Genomic DNA, 18701 nt, shown 5'->3' with positions numbered 1-18701 from the left:
AGCAGGAACATTTGAGCCAAATACTTGTAACTTGCCTTTCCATCTAGTCTCGTTCGGCAGGATGGATTATATTCACGAGGTGTACAAGCAGTTAGTCTACTCCTCATATCCTCCCAGACTAACACCTCATAACACCTATTTGGTGTACTATCAATTTGGTGGAATTTAGTCTACATTACACTTGGTCTAATACCACTTAGTCTACTTCTCATTTAGTCTAATACCTAGTTGGTCTCATTGCACATATGTCTGTACACTGCAAAAAACTCCTGTGTCGATTTAACACCAGCCCAGAATCTATATATGTCCACACCAGAGAAGTATTGAAACAACTCAAGTTTTGAATCAAACCGATGCTGTTTTGATACTAATTGGTGTTGTATAAACACCTATCTGGTGTTAGACCAAAACGAAACTGGTGTTGTTTAACACTTCTCTGGTGTGAACATATATAGATTTCGGGCTAGTGTTAAATCAACACCAGAGTTTTTGCAGTGTATAATTCTTTATATACATAGACCAAGTGGCATTATACCAAGTTGATGTTAGGCGACATGGGTATACCCTACCTGGAAATTAGACAAAATGGCAAATGGGCTCAACAGCAATAAGACCAAATGGAACATGGACGAAGAGGGTGTAGACCAATTGGCAGTTTTCATGCAGGATTCACCATGGAGCACTTTCAATCTTAGATCTACTTTCTTATTGCTTAAAATGTCTTATTGAATATTTTAAAAAGCACAGAAACACATCTTGGTACAAAATATAGATGTAGATTGTTTATTAATCAACTTATAGTTGCCACATATTCTTTGAAATGTACAAGCAACAATGATGTACAATCCAATAGCAGACAGGCCAACCATTACGGAATATTAATCAGATAAGAAATTACATTGTGAATAACCAAACGGCTGAACCAAATGTTTTCTTACGAGACAAAACATGTTAACAAAAGCTTTTCGTTCAGTTATTCAATACGTAAACACTGAATTTACATTAGAACACATCTCATTAATATTCCGTAAGGGTCGGCAACTCTCTCTGCAATTGTACAGTGTTCACCAGCATGTAAATACAGGACAGCTAAGGGGTCTTGTGAAACAGTGCTGAAATAGAACATTTTGTTATATTACATAGGTTGTGTAGATTCGATTCAGTGATAGGTCAATACGCCATCACATGACCATAGCTGCGAGGATCGCGTTTGTTATATTCTTGGTTTTGACGTCACCTCAGTAAATATAACTGCGTTGTATTGTCAATTGCGGCGTTATATTCACTAAGGTGACGTCACTCGTTGCGTAATCAGTTAGTTTGATGTACGTGCTAGTGTTAATCCGTCGATTGCATGAAGAACGCGCTCGAGGTATTTTCAAAATATTTTCTATCATGACATAGATGGATCAGAGCTGTAGCAAGAATTTCGGGTTGGGGCCAGATGATGAATGCAATCTCTGATGGCGAATCCACATAGACGATATGATATAACAGATATTACCTGGTCTATCGTATTAATCAATAACACTTCAACTCCACTCCGAAGCTATATTTTTCCCTAGGGAGCATATTTTCCCTCAGCGCTGCTCAGGCAAAATATAAACCCTTGGGAAAAATATAACTACGTCGGGAAGAGAAATGTTATATTCAGCCACTAGGTAGGCAATATCTGTATAATATCTTTCATTTACTATCCACTTTGTGCACATAATAGGGAGTCCCAATTTTATTGTCAATCAGCATTTGAGCATGATTGATAATAAATTGAACTGATAAATACAGTAATTGTAAGAAATCAAATACAGTAACCTGTTTCACGTTTTTCATAATAACCACCTTTTCATCTTTCAAGTTACACAGAATTTCTTCTTTTTTTATATATAACAAGAGCAGTTCAATAAACTTGCTGATGGTAAGACTATTTCATGTCAAGATATCAGAAAATTTATTGACTTTACTTATTTAAAATTTTAGTTTTGTTGTGCAAACAATGTTCTATAACCCTGCTGCATACTTATTCATACAAAATTATATATATATTATTAGGAGCGAAATACAGGTTAACTTGCAAAACTTTCATAAGTCAAATATTCACCCGAGTCAAAGCATTTTCCAGCGCAGGGGTTGGGTGTTTCACACAAAATCTCAGTGAGACTTAGAATCGCATTTTGCGAGCGGTAAACAACGCCTCACTCCATTGGTCAGATTATGCGCACAGGATACGCACTTCCGCGTATCTATCAATCAGATTACACATTTTTAAATAACATGCGCACGTTGGCTCTTAAGCATGACTCCTTAAGTCACAATCAATCCATCCTGCAAAATATGTGGTACATTAATATACTTGTTCTATGTCGACATTCTCCTTGATCCCAAAGATTTGACTTGGCAAAAGTCCCTGTGGTATAAAAAGTTGGAACACCTTTCCATCCAATTTCCTTTTTGGCATCCATGATGTAATTCATCTTCAAGTCCAAAAAGTGGCAGTTCATAATGATTTATCAAAAGCTATAAATAGATGTTCATGTTTGGGATGTAGTACAGGGCTTCACCGTCCGTCCCACAGATCAACTGCGGGCCCTCTACGTCCAGGGAGTTGACAGGATTGCAGTTTCCTGGTAGGACATGATTAATCTCCAACTGGTTGCTTGTCGTCTCGCTGCTCAGCCACGGACTGGACGTCTCGCTGTCCACAGGGGGCGCTGTCCTTGTCGATCCCCGAAGGAGAAGGTTGCTGGAAGGGTTTGGTCCTAAGGTATAGAAAAAGGAGAGGAGGTACAATAGCAAAATACTTCAAAAAGATACTCTTTTGCCAAAACAAAGCCCAACTAAGAAGTGAGACTTATGACCAGAAACCATCATTTGAATATGAAGTTAATAAAATTTAAAGGTACCAAAAAAATGGTTAATGAAAAGTGATTGGCTTCACACCACTGATGTTTACAAAATAATACTAGACTACTGAATTTCACCACAAGGAAATTCATACTTAAATCTTTAAAGTTTCTATCAAATTCGCAAAACAGTCATATGCACATCCTGCTCAGTATGTAAATGAGGGAACTGATGACATCACCCACTCACTATATCTTTTTTTATTTTATTACCCCAGAGAAATGTTGATTATAATCAAAAGAGAAAAATCAAACAAGCATAACACTGAAAATATCATCAAAATCAGATGTAAAGTGAGAAAGTTGAGACATTTTAAAGTTAGGTGCTTTCATTAATTCATTTTAGTTCTTATGCGGAGAGGAATGACTACAGCAGGATTCAGGGCATGATACTTGCCGGTGATAAAAACCTTCATGAAATGATCCCCTTGGCCCCGTCTTACAAAGAGTTACGATTGATCCAATCAATCCCAGCTGTATGGAAATCCATCCATACCATAATTTTTTCTACAGGAAATTTGCACAATCTCCTTAGTAAACAAAGAGAATCACACTGAATCTTCAAGAGAACAATGAATGTATGAATATACATCATATCTAGAAAATATTTTGAACAAATTTACATTTTAGATGTTGACGTTGCTGGCCATCCATAGTTGTGGCTGATTGGATCAATCGCAACTCTTTGTAAGATGGGGCCACGATCTTTGGGGACAGCAAATTGCATGCTTTGGTAGAGCTTGAAAACACTAATCCCTGGTTGCCTAATCAAGATTTTACCTGTAGGAGTGTTGATGTTGCGGAAGGCAGAACCAGTTGAACTATGACCTTTGGTGGCGTCCCAGTGGAGGACCGTTCCATCGTCAGAGCAGGTAAACAGGTTGTTTGGGTTTGTAGGGTGAAACTTCACATCCCAAACTGACAAGAAATAAAACAGTACCATTATCATCAATAATAATTTTAATGATATTCTGCTTTTTTATATAGCGTGTAATACGTATCTAAAAGCTTAACATGTATATTACTCTGGTTATGTACACGTATCTCCCCTTCATAAAGAGAACTAACACTCAGTTCCAAGGTGTTTGCTTATTCAAAAGCAAGAACAATTATTAGTTTTCAAACACCTCTATTTCATAAACAGTAAGTTCTAAACAGATTGATGGAAAGAAATGTTTAGAAAACTATTACTTTATTCGAATGATAAGCTACCTAGTACTCCTGCATTTACATGACCATTACATTGTTAATTGTTATAACAATTGCCTTATTAACCCTCAATTTCCCGGGGTATTTTGATTCTTGTCATTCCCGGGGGGGGGGGGGCCATTATGGCCCCCCCCTTAAGATCTCAGCCGTGGATTGCGCGATGACAACGAAAATTTGCATGATGGTAGAGAATGACGTAATCTACGCAGTTGCATTGGTAAATTTCACTGAATTCATATATTTTTATTTAATATGAATTAATTATGCTAATTTATTCATGAAATCATACTTTTTGCTCTGATTCACTAAATAAAGCTCCTAGAATGCTATTTTTGGTGAAAATATTCTTTATAGCATTCCTAACAATTGTGAATGAAAAAAATTCTGGTACCAAGACCGATTTCTTATGTATTTTATTGTTTTTTAAATTTCTTATGTATTTCTTTGTTTTTTTACTTTTAGTTTTTTTATAGTTTTTTCTATGGAAATCGTTCCAGACTTAATTCTGATCATAAACAAGGCAAAATTAATTAAGTTTAATCATTAAAAGTAGAAATAATGATACATTTATGAATTTTGGCCAAATACACAATTTGCATTGGATTTGTACATGAAATCACGTTTATGAGCAATTTTGGGTCTGACATGCACTTACATAATGTTGCGTAATGTCGTAACCGCGTACCCGGGCGTCACAAATTTGGTCTCAAAATTTGCGCGAGACTTGAAAGTAAAAAGTCAGTGAGCGGCGAGGTCAAAAAATTTTGCGCAGCAGATATATCGCGAAAATTGTCGAGGGGGGGGGCCATAATGGCCCCCCCCCCCGGGAGAATTAGGGTTAAACATGAATACACAAATCTAATATCGCAATTTATTGCAATGTAAGAGACCTGCCATAACATGGTACTAACATTATCTTACTGAGCTTCAGTAATCCAGTCAATTTTGCAGAAGGCAAAAAGAAGAAATTATGAGGTTGATTCTTCGCATCAAAGCTGAAACAGGAAAATTATGGCAATGAAAAGCTGGGATATCATACCGTGACTCTGGTGAACTTCAAAGAGTGTGACTGGTAACTGTTCCTTTCTCATGTCCCAGATGTTGAGGATGCCATTCTGACCACCAGTGGCTACAAGATGAGGCTGGGTTGGGTGCCGGTCTACACAGTGAAGGGGCACCTTCTCTCCAGATCTACATATAAAAGTAGTTCATAATCCAGTTTACCATTCTGTGTCATGTTCAGTGATTATGTTGAAACAAGGATATTTTGGGTTGCCTGCATCTCATTACAGGACAAGGATCAAAAGAAATAAAATGTGCCTAACTTACTAAAGAGTTTTATGAAAAATGGCACTCTGGTGGCATTAACCCTATCTAGGCCAGGGTATTTTGGGAGTTCATATGGCCGAGGCCAGGCCCCCCTCCCCCTCGAGATGTCGGCCGTTGACCGCGCCGAAATTGAATTTGACATATATATATATAAACATTCAGTACAATGTCTGAGTCAAAAAGTCACAGTGAATCTAGTCTCCTGGTTCAGACTGTTTTATGCTCTATTCCAAAACCAAGGGTATGTGCCTGCAGTTGTACCTTTAGTGTTGAAAAATGCCATTTTGTGAAAAAATGGAAGAAAGTAAATGCTTACTTGAATGGGTAAATGAAAAAAATTGTCAAAAGATGGGTTACTTACACTATAAAGAACCTTGTTGGCTGTGAGCCCGGCTGCCGTAAGTCCCATATCTTGAGCTGCCCAGCCGAATTCACTGTTATTACCTCATGCTGTTTCAGGTGTGTCAATGCGTTGATGCTGCAGCTATCAGCTTCATCTATGTATGATGAGAAAAAATACGCAAGGGGCTATTTCATAAGCTCTTCACAAGATCCGCTTAATGCAAAACTGGTGATGTGACCAAGATATGTGATATCTCACTCATACAACTTCCACATTACCCTAGTACATGTTTCACTTCTCTTTTATCTAGGCCATCATTATATTCACTGTATTCTTTTTAATGAGACGACAGGTAATAGATGTTTCATCATGGTTGAATTGTTTGTCAAATCATTAGAATGAGCAGAGACTCAAAGGGAGATGTTTTGGGGATAATTTCATTGTCCAAAGGGGTGAGTTGTACAAGTATGACATCAAAGAGCTTGTTTGCATGGCCAATATGAGGATCTCCATACCATTAGTGAGCTTAACATTCAAGTGCTCATAAATTTCTTATTGCCAACTTCCACTGATCTTATTCATTTATTTTCTGCTTTCAAACAAGCTAACTTGCTCCAGGGTTTTCATTCTTCTTTAAAAAAGAATTTTCTTATTGTTTGTCTGCTAATATTCAAATTTTCATCCATCTTCTTGTCCACCGGCGTAAATTCAAGCAGTGAACCTATTGATCATAGGAAGGGGGGTATGAACTATTGTCTTCCCCCTCAATTGATTGGTATGACATTGTCTGTTTACACCTGTGTTCTTGTCTGATTTTATTCCTCCAAAAAACAACTTCTTCAAATTTTTTTCGTGGACAAAATACCCTTAACTTTTGGTTAAAACCCTTTTTTTCTTCTTTTTTTTTTGCTTGTCAAATTTTTCCTCAAGAAAATGTGCCCCCCCCCCTTTCGAAAAATCCTGGATCTGCCCCTGCTCACCAATGGTTCTTATCGGTTGTCTGTGCTCCAGCCGCAGGACGTTAATCCTTCCGTCCTCTCCGCAGGTGGAGATGTCCGTTCCATTGACGGCTATGCAGGTACAGGAACAGGTGTCGGCAGGGTGGTGATGAATGCCGGACCATTTCTGAGAGGGCGCAAAGTCCTGAAGAGGTAGAGGAGGTGAATTTTTTATGATTATTTTACCTTATCATTCATTATACCAAGTGGAAATAAGACAATAAATGCACAGCCAAACTTGCAAATAGACAAAGTGGCAATTACACAAAATAGTTTAATAGTATTTCCATGCCCAGACTTACCCCTTTAGCTTTGTTGCACCTGAACGCTTGAACACTTCCGCATGATGAAGAAGCTAAGAAAACATCTTGGTTGACAAACTACAGGAATGAAAATAGAATACAAGAATGCCAATTATTTGCACATTTACCCTGAATGGACCTAAGAATGACATGCTACAAGATTGATAAAGTGTTCAAGTGAATAAGTGTAGAACAAATCAGAATATGAAAACATCAAGATGTCTAAATTCCTTTTTGGAAAATGAAATAATGAAGCAATTCAAAAATAACTGCAGGATTGGTTATAAAATTCCAGCAAATCAAAGTTCTTGGAAGATCATCGAGTGTAACATTTCAAAATAGAGGGGAAAATTGATTAAGGGGGGTAAAAAAAAAGAGAAGTACGGTAATACCATTGATTGCAAAGCATGGGCCTCCAAGAGCCTTAGCAAAAATTTATCGAAATGCAGCATAAATCACAGTTATCTAGTGCTTACTTATAATTATGATCATGTAGCGAACCAATTAAATATGAATGAACATAGGAATTCATGACCCAAGGCCAAGAATAGATAATTAAATTTTATCATGGTACATGTACATGTATGTGATTTATTGTTCTGGTCACCCTGCCTACATACATAGACATGAACAAAAGTCAGGTTTTGCAGGAGCTTAAAACTCTAACAAGGAGAGTTTCATGTTTGAGGAGGCACTCACACATATCTTGCATAATCTGATTTTTTTTTAAAAAACTTCAACTACGTGAAATACATGTCTTACGGATGGTCAACTTTTAATGCCAACTTAATTTCACATTTTTTGTTTCATTGAACTTCATGAAGCAATATTAAATCTTAGATAAATCCAAAACAAAATAGGAATGAATCAATCAATTATAGAAAACTTATACCTGTATATCTGTGACATCCCCATCATGTTTCATCTGACAGAGCAATACAGGCTCCTGTTCTTCTTCTCCTGCTTGTCCTTCTAAGGCTGTGGTCCTCTGCTGTGGATAGTCTTGTTGCCAGGCTCCTGCAGCCCCTGCTTTGTTCTGGACACCTGGAACCTTCCAAAGTGAGATCTTATTCTCCTGCAGATTTTTTTTTTGTAAGATGAAAATGAAAGAATTATTCTCAAAGTTTACACAATAGACAAGATTGCATGGCATGGCCATAGGAGACCTAAGATTATTTCTGACGATTTGAAACCAATCATCCAACATCAAAGGTTATATTTATTACAGTATATCATGATAAGAAAAAAGAGAAAATAGCTCGGCGTCCACTCTCTCCCGTTCAAAATTGCACACAAAACGGCAGACCAGTCCCGATGGGAGCATACACGAATTCTAGCTCAAGTTAGCGATGAAAAGATCTGCCCACAGCAGCTCAACTGTTTGTTCACATGATTTTAGTCGCTAACTTCAGTTTACATCAAAATTACTTGGATTCGCCTTAATTTTGATTATATCCAGACTAAAGTCACATTGACTGAAATCATGCAAAAAAATGGGTGAGCTGCTGTGGGCAGATCTTTTAAATAATTTCAACTTCAGTTAGAATTTGCGCATGCGCCCATCGATAGTCCGTCATCTTGTGCATTGTTAGACCAAAAGCTTCAGTCTCTGTATTTTGGTTGTTCCGCTGAACTACGTTGGCTCCACTCACCAATACATAGACTGAAGAGCTTGGAGGCCCGTACGTACAGCCAACGTATTAAGTGAACTAACGTTTTATAGGTCGCGATTTTAAACTGTTTTTAAGCGAAATTTACAGTTTCATGGTTTCAATTATCAGGGAAATATAAATAACTTAAGTAATTGCGTACCTTGGACAGAAGTTATTGAAAAAAATCCTCTGGATGATTGAGAAATCTTTCATCTAAGACATTTTCACCTGAGCTGAGGGTTTTTCTTGCAAGTTGCCATCTTGAATGACTTCATTATTGTTATTAACTTTTTAATGTCTCGATATATCGAATGTCGTCTGCTACCTGTGATGGTAACGGTGTTTCGGTACGCTCGCGTATGGAGCAGATCGTATAATATCGAAAGCAATATCGATATCATATTCGTGATTGTTGACGCCCTCTCCGTTCGTTTGTAAATATTTCATAGTTTGGCTGCCATTTTGACCATTTTTATCGTGTTCAACCCAATTAAACATCGGTAAAGTATAATTTTCATGCCTTTTCATCTATATCGTTTAAAGTATTTTGATAATGGAATATCAAGTTTTAAAAGTTTGTTGGTTATACATCCTTAGATTGTAAATTCGATGTGTAAAATTACATCAAACTTTGGACTGTGAATTGACAAAAGGGAGGGAATGAGAACACATGCGAGCCCACACGTACACCCTACCGTCGGTAAATGGGGATTACAGTAAAATGTCAGAAATTGTTGAATAAATCCCCAGAAACGACGGTTATTCCTGTCTAGTGCATTGTGTGCAATTTTGAATGGGAGAAAAGAAGCCCAACTATTATTTTGAGGATCATGTTGCCGAATACTAGTACTAGGCCTAGTAGTAGTACTTATTGAGGATAGGGAGTCTGTGCGGACAAACATCATTATAGTACTTATAGCCTATAGGATTGAGCCGAGGTGGGTGCATTTCTGCATGATTTGCTATCTTTCTTTTTTTTTTATTTGGGGTGTTTTGAGGTATTATTGTGGTACCCCTTGGCCTTGTGAAAAATCTGATCGTGAAGTCCAACTCCAACTTAAATCTGCAAAGCTTAAGTGCCCAAAAGGCAGGCTAAAAAAAAAAGGCCACCCCCAAAAAATTGTCTTTTCAATTCATATTTCATGGTTATCATACCCATAAAATAAATGTTTTTTTAATCATCAATTTTTCATGCCCACAATTATGAACATGATGAACGTTAATCATGTCATAGTATTGGTAGTTTGCAAATTCGCCAGTAATTAGAGTACATATGAATGACTTTATTGCCAAAAGTTAACTTGCAAATTATTTCTTTTTTGGGGGCAAGACGGGCGCTCCCAACCGAAAGCGGTCTCGCGTACATACGCAACGGAAATAAGCATCTGAACCGTACACACTAAGTTACAGCTCAATTGAATTTCACAAGTTTTCATTCGTGATCTATCGTCAAGGAGCTATAAAACACGTACCTCATCATCCCAACTTCCGGTTAAAAATGTATCGGAGAATTGAATTCCTTTGAATGAAGAAGGCTGCCATCTGACTTTTCCAACTTTCTGCGAAACAAACTTGACAAAAATATCCATTTTATTTCACTTCAGACAAAGTCTTCAAATCAAATTTTGATTTTCCGCTGCCGCTGTAATTGTGTGAACGTAGATGGCGCGCATCGCATCCGGTTTGATTTCTGGTTGAGGGGCCGGGGGGGAGTAGGGAAGGAAGGAATGGGGGAAATAATTACCTTCTGAATCAAAGAATGATCGAGTCAGAATTAAAGATCGATTAACCCCTGTACCATTACCATAATTCTACGATCATTGGTGTCTCCGTAAGGCGTATAGGTCTAGATACCCGGGGATACCCGCCACAAAGATGCACCCAGCCAGCTGAGCAACTCCACCTTAGACAACAATCGTCACCAGCCAAATCAGCATATGTCATCACAATCCTGATCATGCATCTTCACTCGTCGCGGGCATGGGCGGAAATCCCAGGGGGGACAGGGGGGACGTGTCCCCCCTACTCAAAATAGTAGGGGGGACACAATATCAAATGTCCCCCCTACTATTTTTGTCTTTTATGATAGTAAGAAATACATCATTCTAAATCGATCAATAAAACATGTATTTTGGGACGAGTTGGGACGAGATGATAGTACTTTTGGGATGATAACCTTTTTTTTGCTAGTCAAATTTTCCCGCCCCTTGTCCCCATAGGCTGATCCAGGGGGCCGAGGCCCCCCCCCCCCTATTGGCGGAGAAAAAAAAAGGGAAAAAAAGGGAAAGAAAGAAGGAAAAGGGAAAAAAGGAGGGAAAAGAGAGGAGAAAAAGAAGAGAAGGACGACGAGTGCATAAAATAAAATGAGGGGAAGACTTGGAAAATAAAAAGAATCTTTCGTGCCACTATATAAAATTTTCGCTCGCGCTTCGCTCTCGCATTGCCTGTTAGGTGATTGACATATCTTGTTTAATATGGAGCTCAACTATCAAGTTTGGAAGTCAATATACAAAACATATTTCACCTCGGAAATCGAACTTTCATTATTTTGTGTGATTTACAAATTGATTTTTAAAAGGTGCTCTGTAAAAATGTCAGTTTTATGGTCTGAATAATGTTATCAACATTCGCTGCTTCAGTTTATCAAAATTTTAGCTCGCGATTTGCGCTCGCATTAATGGTTAAAAATATATTAACTGATGCATCCTATTCATAATTACAAAAGTGAAATGTCCAGTTTTTATGCCATAATATCATCAGATTTCTCGCCCTCATTAGGCATCAATAAATATGATATTAATTTAATAATTAAATTGTCCCTTTTGTTTCATCTCGCGCTAAGCAAGAGGAATAGGAAGATAGTCATCATTTTCATGACATGTCGTATAAGGCTGTCCCGGTCCTATGTCAAAACTCAAAGTAAAAATAATGAAAATTTTAGCTCTTTTTTTTAAGTGTGATCCATTTCCACTTTACAATTTTCCTACAAAGTGCTTGAAATATAAAGCTGTAATTGACTTTTTTTTCAGATCGGAATATCAATGTTTCATGATTTTCATGATTAAAGATGTATTTAGAATGCCTAGATTCTTGTTCTAAATTATGAAACACGCGCGCGCATGTTTATTCAAATACTCCACTTGTTCTCTATTTAAATCATTATCCAGTTTCAGATCACAATATCAAAATTTTTCTGCTTGCGCTTTGTGCTCGCATTATTAATGTAGGAAGACCCCCTTATATTACTCATCCTTTTCATGATTTACAAAACATTGATTTTGATTGATTTATTTTATTTAAACACGTTAAAAAGCCCTCGATCAGCCTATGGCTGTTTACAAAACATGAACAGAGTGGCCCATTTTTAGGTCTAAATCTCGATTTTTTTTCTGCTCGCATCAATTGTTGAATTATATAGCTATCCTGTTCACGATTCCGAAAATTGATTAAAATTTTCCATTCTTTCTTTAGAAATTTTCAAAAATTTTCAGCTCGCGCTTCGCGCTCGCACTTTTTGATTGTTGAAATATGTAACGCCTTCATGGCTTAGTGCAAGCAGTCTTTTCAACAGGTACCAGTTCAAAACGTATATAAAAATTTTCTGCTCGCATTATTAATACTCATCCTTTTCATGATTTACAAAACATGAATAGAGTGTCTCGTTCAGTAAATATTATAGGACTAAATCTCGAAATTTTCCGCTGCCGATCGGGGAAAATATGGCTGAAACAAATGTCCGCGCGCCCCCCGCCCCCCCCCCCCCCCCCCCCCCATTGGCGAAGGCTGGATCCGCCCTTGTGTCCCCCTACCTTTTGGGAGAGATTTCCGCCCCTGGTCGCGGGACTCGTCGCCATGAATATTGTCGACATGGCCGTCATCATATTCAATGTTCATGAGTACACCACGTAGGCCTACCTTACCTATCATCGTCATGATGAGTTACCTCCATGAGATCATGACATAAACATAACTGGAAGCTACTCGAGAGCAGTATATTACCAGTAAAAATCACACATTTTGTACAGTTGGTTTCTAGTATTGTAGATAATGTAGGTTAAGTTAAAATATAATCTTGTTTCATATATTAGGAAGATTGTTGTTTGCTTCAGATGTTTGCATATTATTTGACTGATGGATATGTATGTATTTTATCATTTTTTTATCCATATTCCAGTACTTGTCGTAGTTTATACGTTTTGTTACAATATGTTAATGTTTTATACTAACTATAGGACCCCATTGGAAATAAGCCTTTCGGCTTTCATGGGCTATCCTGTCAAGGTATTCTTCAATTTAATTGTAATCTCCTGTGATATTTCAATCAATCAATCAATTCGTCGTGTTCATCATCATCATCCTCATCACTATCACCACCAACGTTATCACCATCATCACTCTCCTACTCCTCCTCCTCATCATCTTCCATGGGCGAAAATCCCATAGGGGGCAAGGGGACGCGTGTCCCCTACTTCAGTACAGTGGCGTAATTAACAGGCGGGGGGCGGCGGATTTCACCGGGAAAATAAAAAAAACCGGGAAAGAGAGAAAGGGAAAGGGAAAGGGAAGGAAAGACAGAAAAAGAGGAAAGGTGAAAAAGAAAGGGAAAAAAATGAAAAGAAAGGGAAAGAAAGAACATAAAGAGGGAAAATGGAAGGAAAGCGGGAAAAGGAAAGGAGAACACGTGAGGAAGTACAAATATCCTGAAATACTAATACACTATAGCATGATACCAAGAGAGGGATATGAAATCAAAAGATATGACTCAATGGCACGGACAAGAATGGCGGGAAAATTGGAGAAAGAGGCAGAAAGAAACGGAAATGAAGGTAGAACCAAAAGCTTAATTGGAAAATCAAAATATAGAGAAAAGGGACGAGAAAAAAAGAGAATAACTTAATAACAAGACCGGGTTGCCGAGGATAGAAAAATATAAAGAACGGGAAGAAAGGTGGGATGGCGTCTATTATTTGCCACCTTTCGCAATCCTCACGGCTCACGGACGCTAATATTAGGGTCCCCTAACACAAAAGTTGACGCTTAATCATACACTTGATTTTTAAGATTGATTGTACATTACAGGGGCTGCGGAACGGTTTTCAAAGTGGGGGGGGGGGCTGAGCCAAAAGTGGGGGGGGGCTGACCATGCTAAAAAATCACAATCATATGGTCATTTTTACGTTTTTGTACACGGTTTTGGAAAAAAAGTGGGGGGCTGAAGCCAGAGGCGTCGATCCATTTTTCAGATTGGGGGGGCAAAATCATGAATCAACATTCCAAAGGCGCTCGATCACACAAAACAGACTCAAACACACACACACATATGCCTATATGTATATATATATATAGATTATATATATATATACATATATATATATATATATATATATATACACACACACACACACACATCTCACCAACAAATTAAATGTAAAAAAAATTAAAAAATAATAGATGCGAGCGCGAAGCGCGAGCTGAAAATTTTGATATTTTGATCTTAAAAAACAAGAGTTTAATTGACGTTTTTAATAAAGAACAAGAAATAAATCCAACAAAAGATTATTGCAAATCGAAGTGGGAGTTCTTTTGAGGTATAGAACTGAAAACGGGACATTCTATTCACCTATTCAATCATGAAAAGTATGGGTTTTTGCTACAGAAATGATGCGAGCGCGAAGCGCGAGCTGAAATTTTTTTATATTCTAATCTGAAAACCGGACATTTTTAGCACGACTTTAGATGAAGAACGAGTTGTGTATTTCAATCTCGCTTGCTGATTTCTGTGTAACATTACAATCTTATTTTATTTTTTGCACATGCGGAATTATTGGGGGGGCAAAACGATATGTTTGCCCCCCAATATTTTCATTGGTGGGGCGGTTGCCCCCCCTGCCCCCCCCCCCATGATCGACGCCTCTGGCTGAAGCCCCCCCCCCCCCCCGGTTCCGCGGCCCCTGCATTATAGTCAATAGAATCAAACGTAGAAAACTGCTCTACAATCAATGCTAAGATTTGTTTTACAGGGGGGGTTACAGGCCCTACAGATCTGCTTTTCGTGTGCAAAATTCTTTCCCGCGACACCCGCGCGCCATACATGCATGTATTACGACTGATGGCTGGAGATATTCGAAATGCAGGACCTAAAATAGAATATGACATGTATAAGAAAGTGGTGTTTCAAACAAATCGAGTACATATTAAGTGAGGAAAAACTTACTAAATTAAGGCTTAGATGTAGATCATTACAGTCCATGGAAACGATATTGCATTTAATGTGGATTATTGGTGGATGACTGGCAATTGATTCCATGGGTCAGATCACCTCTCCAGCCGAACCCATTTCGCATATGTACACAGCGTATGCAATACGTTTGAACATGCGGGTTTCTTTTGTTTCTTTTGTTCACTCCTTCTACACAAACGATACGCCTCTAGCACACGATGTAAAGGGTATTATGTTTTACTTTCCCCTGAAATGGGGGGTTAGATTCAAATTCCGGGGGGACCACTTCCATTGATGAGTGGATACCAGGCACGACCATGGGGTTTCGAAAAGTACCCTAAACAAGGGAAGCAAGTCTTTTCCAGATTATGAAAATGCATCTTTTAACAATTATTTGGCTTGTGAAACCCTACAAGTATTGGAAATATATCCCTTTTATCAGTATTTTAATCATCGTTTTTGACACCTTTATAACGTTACATAGGCCTATATACGTAACGTACTTACCCACTCTTTCCCTTGTCACGCGTTGTTGCGCCTGGTATCCACTCTTCAATGAAAGTGGGCCCCCCGGGCGGCCTTTCGAGCTCTGGGAGGAACCAAATGTGGATTTGGAAAGTCGTCCTAAATCGGATATATCGCTGTTACCATAGTAGCAACCAGAATTTTGTACACGAAACGCAAATTGAATGTTTCCGTTCCAGATGCGAAACGAAAAAAAAAATCTCATGTCGCACAATTTGCATTGCAGGACAGAGTTTTAAGACCATGACGACGGGCCCAAAAGTCAATTCCAAAATCAACTAACGTCGTAAATAAGCGTTAGCGTTCTTCCAACGAAAGGTCGGGATCATCCCAGGTATTAAGCACCTATCATACTCTGAACGTCTTCGCCTCCTGAAATTGCCATCACTCAGTCACAGACAGACATAAAAGAGGTGACATGATTGACGTGTACAAATATCTGCATGGTTACTATGATAGAAGTTCTGAGCTTTTCTGTCTGAGAAATGGTGGTAAAACACGTGGTCATTCCTTAAAGCTAGAGAAAAGGTCTTGATGTGCGTAAGTTTTTCTTTGCTAACCGAATGATAGATGTGTGGAACAATCATCTCCCAGAAGATGTAGTTACTGCTTGTTCAGTGATTGCATTTAAGAATAGACTGGATAAGCATTGGGAGAAGATTGCCTATGATTTTGAGTGATTTTCGATTCTCGTGTGTTTTCATGGAATTTTGTGCTGGCTACGATACCCCCGCCACCCCTCCCTGCCAACATCAGTAGCGCATCTAATTTTGTCTGAAGGAGAGCAGCAATAGACATTCTACTTTGATCGATGAACATGGTTAGTCCTACAACATCGTTGGAGTACACTAAACTATAAGCTTGCTAATGGTCACAATAAGGACAAACAATCCCGTGAAAAATCCTTAGCCAATTAAAGTAGGTTTAGCCAATATAAGGGCTGGTTATCCCCCGATTTTATGTCCTAAACATAAGTAAAGCTTTGCGCTGGCTAGATTTACCGTGAAAAGCCTGTTTACTTAGGCTAAATTTCCAAAGCTACTATCAAATGAGTAGAATTTAATCATTTTTAAAAGCCAATTTTTTCTGGCTCGCTTCGCTCGCTGGCGACTTTTACAAATGTATCCACATTTTTCTATGTTGTGCTGCCTCAAAATATTTTGTTTATTGTCCCCAGCTGCGTTGAAGTTAATATGTGTTGTGTATGTACCCGCGATTTGATTATCAGTGGCCATCTGCAATGTTTAAAAATATCCCGGGGTTCCGGTGGCTCCGCCCAGACCAGTGGCGGCACCAGGGAGGCACGGAAGGCATTTGCCCCCAGTGAGTTGGCCCCACCCCCGAAATTTTGAAAAATAAAAATATGTATGGTAAATGTTGTCATAAACATCCTACTAAAGCTGTAAAGTGCTCCAAAACAGCTTTTTCGTTCCTTAAATTTTGAAAATTTTCTCATCAATTCACTGTTAGCTCCCAATAATGTCACTAAATCTTTCAGGTCATTATACAAAATTCAAAATGTCGCCCGCGCTATACACGCTCGCAGTAGCTTTTGACTGAGATAAGTAAATTATCTGTTGAAATGGGGCTTATTAAAATCAAACTTTCAAGTCAATATGCTTCTCGCGATTAGAGTTTTCATTATTCGTTTTAGCGAGATATACTTCCTGCCTACTCATAATTTTCATAAATAAAAAAAAATTCAGCTTGCGCTACGCGCTCGCATTAAAAGTTTAATTAGATAGCCATCCAGTTCATGATTACAAAAAGTGCTTATAGATCGAACGTCCAGTTATCATCTCAAGATGTCAAATATTTTCAGCTCGCGCTTCGCGCTCGCATTATTTATTTGGTGAGGTCTCTTTTCAAGTCAGTAGGGTCTACACTAAAAAATAATAGTTCGCGCTTCTTGCTCGATTTTGAGAAATTGGCAAAATATTTATGTGTTGACCCGCCCCAAATGTTCTTTTGCCTCCCCCGAGGTTAAAAATCCTGGGGCCGCCATTGCCCCGGACCCGTTCCGCATAGCACTGACCCCCGAAAGTTCTAACAAAAAAAGAAAAGATGAAAGAAAAGGAAAGGAAGATGTAAGATTATGATGTTATTTTCCGAATACCATGTCAAAATCAATCTCAAAGTTTGATTCTCATGAAAAGCTGATTTTTTTTCTCGCTCGCTTCGCTCGCTCGGTACTTATATTAAGCATCTTTTTGCTGCGCGCGCCACGCTGTGCCCCCTCTTTTTTTTTTTGGGGGGGGGGTACTTATCACGCATTGAGCTTCGCCCTAATGCTCGGGGCACAATCATAAAAAAAATTATGTTCATACCATGATATGACCGGGAAATATTTAGCTCTTGCTCCCCCTGGCCACCAACCCCTGTTACGCCCCTGCCCTACTTTTTGGAAAGGGGGAGACAATATCAAATCCCCCCCCACACACACACACACACACTATTTATGGAAGGATAAAAATAAAAAAAAGGAGAAAGAAAAAAAAGGGAAAAGAGATTTTATGTCCTAAACCTAAGTAAAGCTTTGCGCTGGCTAGATTTACCGTGAAAAGCCTGTTTACTTTGGCTAAATTTCCAAAGCTACTATCAAATGAGTAGAATTTAATCATTTTTAAAAGCCAATTTTTTCTGGCTCGCTTCGCTCGCTGGCGACTTTTACAAATGTATCCACATTTTTCTATGTTGTGCTGCTTCAAAATATTTAGTTTATTGTCCGCAGCTGCGTTGAAGTTAATGTGTGTTGTGTATGTACCCGCGAAAGGAAAGGAAGATGTAAGATTATGATGTTATTTTCCGAATACCATGTCAAAATCAATCTCAAAGTTTGATTCTCATGAAAAGCTGATATTTTTTCTCGCTCGCTTCGCTCGCTCGGTACTTATATTAAGCATCTTTTTGCTGCGCGCGCCACACTGTGCCCCCTCTTTTTTTTTTGGGGGGGGGGTACTTATCACGCATTGAGCTTCGCCCTAATGCTCGGGGCACAATCATATAAAAAATCCTGTTCATACCATGATATGACCGGGAAATATTTAGCTCTTGCTCCCCCTGGCCACCAACCCCTGCCCTACTTTTTGGAAAGGGGGAGACAATATCAAATCCCCCCCCCACACACACACACACACACACTATTTATGGAAGGATAAAAAAAAAGAGAGGAGAAAAAGAAGAGGACAAATAAGAGGAAGACGAGTGAATAAAATAAGGTGGT

General features: G+C 38.6%; 1 protein-coding gene across 1 annotated transcript; it reads right to left on the bottom strand.

Annotated features, from left to right (window-relative positions):
• Positions 1-769: 769 nt before the first annotated feature.
• On the bottom strand, positions 770-10397 carry LOC129276508 (nucleoporin Nup43-like). Its single transcript, XM_054912887.2, has 8 exons — positions 10206-10397; positions 7974-8156; positions 7082-7159; positions 6762-6924; positions 5800-5935; positions 5149-5300; positions 3681-3818; positions 770-2756 (listed from the first exon to the last, which is right to left on the bottom strand). The coding sequence occupies exons 1-8, from the start codon at positions 10320-10322 to the stop codon at positions 2515-2517; spliced, it is 1209 nt and encodes a 402-aa protein (XP_054768862.2). The 5' UTR covers positions 10323-10397; the 3' UTR covers positions 770-2514.
• Between the last annotated feature and the right edge of the window lie 8304 nt (positions 10398-18701).

The sequence above is a fragment of the Lytechinus pictus genome, chromosome 14, assembly GCF_037042905.1.
Source record: "Lytechinus pictus isolate F3 Inbred chromosome 14, Lp3.0, whole genome shotgun sequence".
Lineage (NCBI taxonomy): Eukaryota > Metazoa > Echinodermata > Echinoidea > Temnopleuroida > Toxopneustidae > Lytechinus > Lytechinus pictus.
Note: the sequence above shows the minus strand (reverse complement) of the source record. Positions and strands in the feature narration are given on the sequence as shown.

Bases quoted from the DNA above. Each gene is read 5' to 3' on its own strand.
- LOC129276508 (XM_054912887.2), bottom strand. From the start codon at position 10,322: ATGGATATTTTTGTCAAGTTTGTTTCGCAGAAAGTTGGAAAAGTCAGA. The intron at 6,925-7,081 runs GTAAGTCTGGGC...CTACCTCTTCAG, and splicing joins GGTGCAACAAAGCTAAAGGG to GACTTTGCGCCCTCTCAGAA. The intron at 2,757-3,680 runs GTAAAATCTTGA...TCTATACCTTAG, and splicing joins CAACATCAACACTCCTACAG to GACCAAACCCTTCCAGCAAC.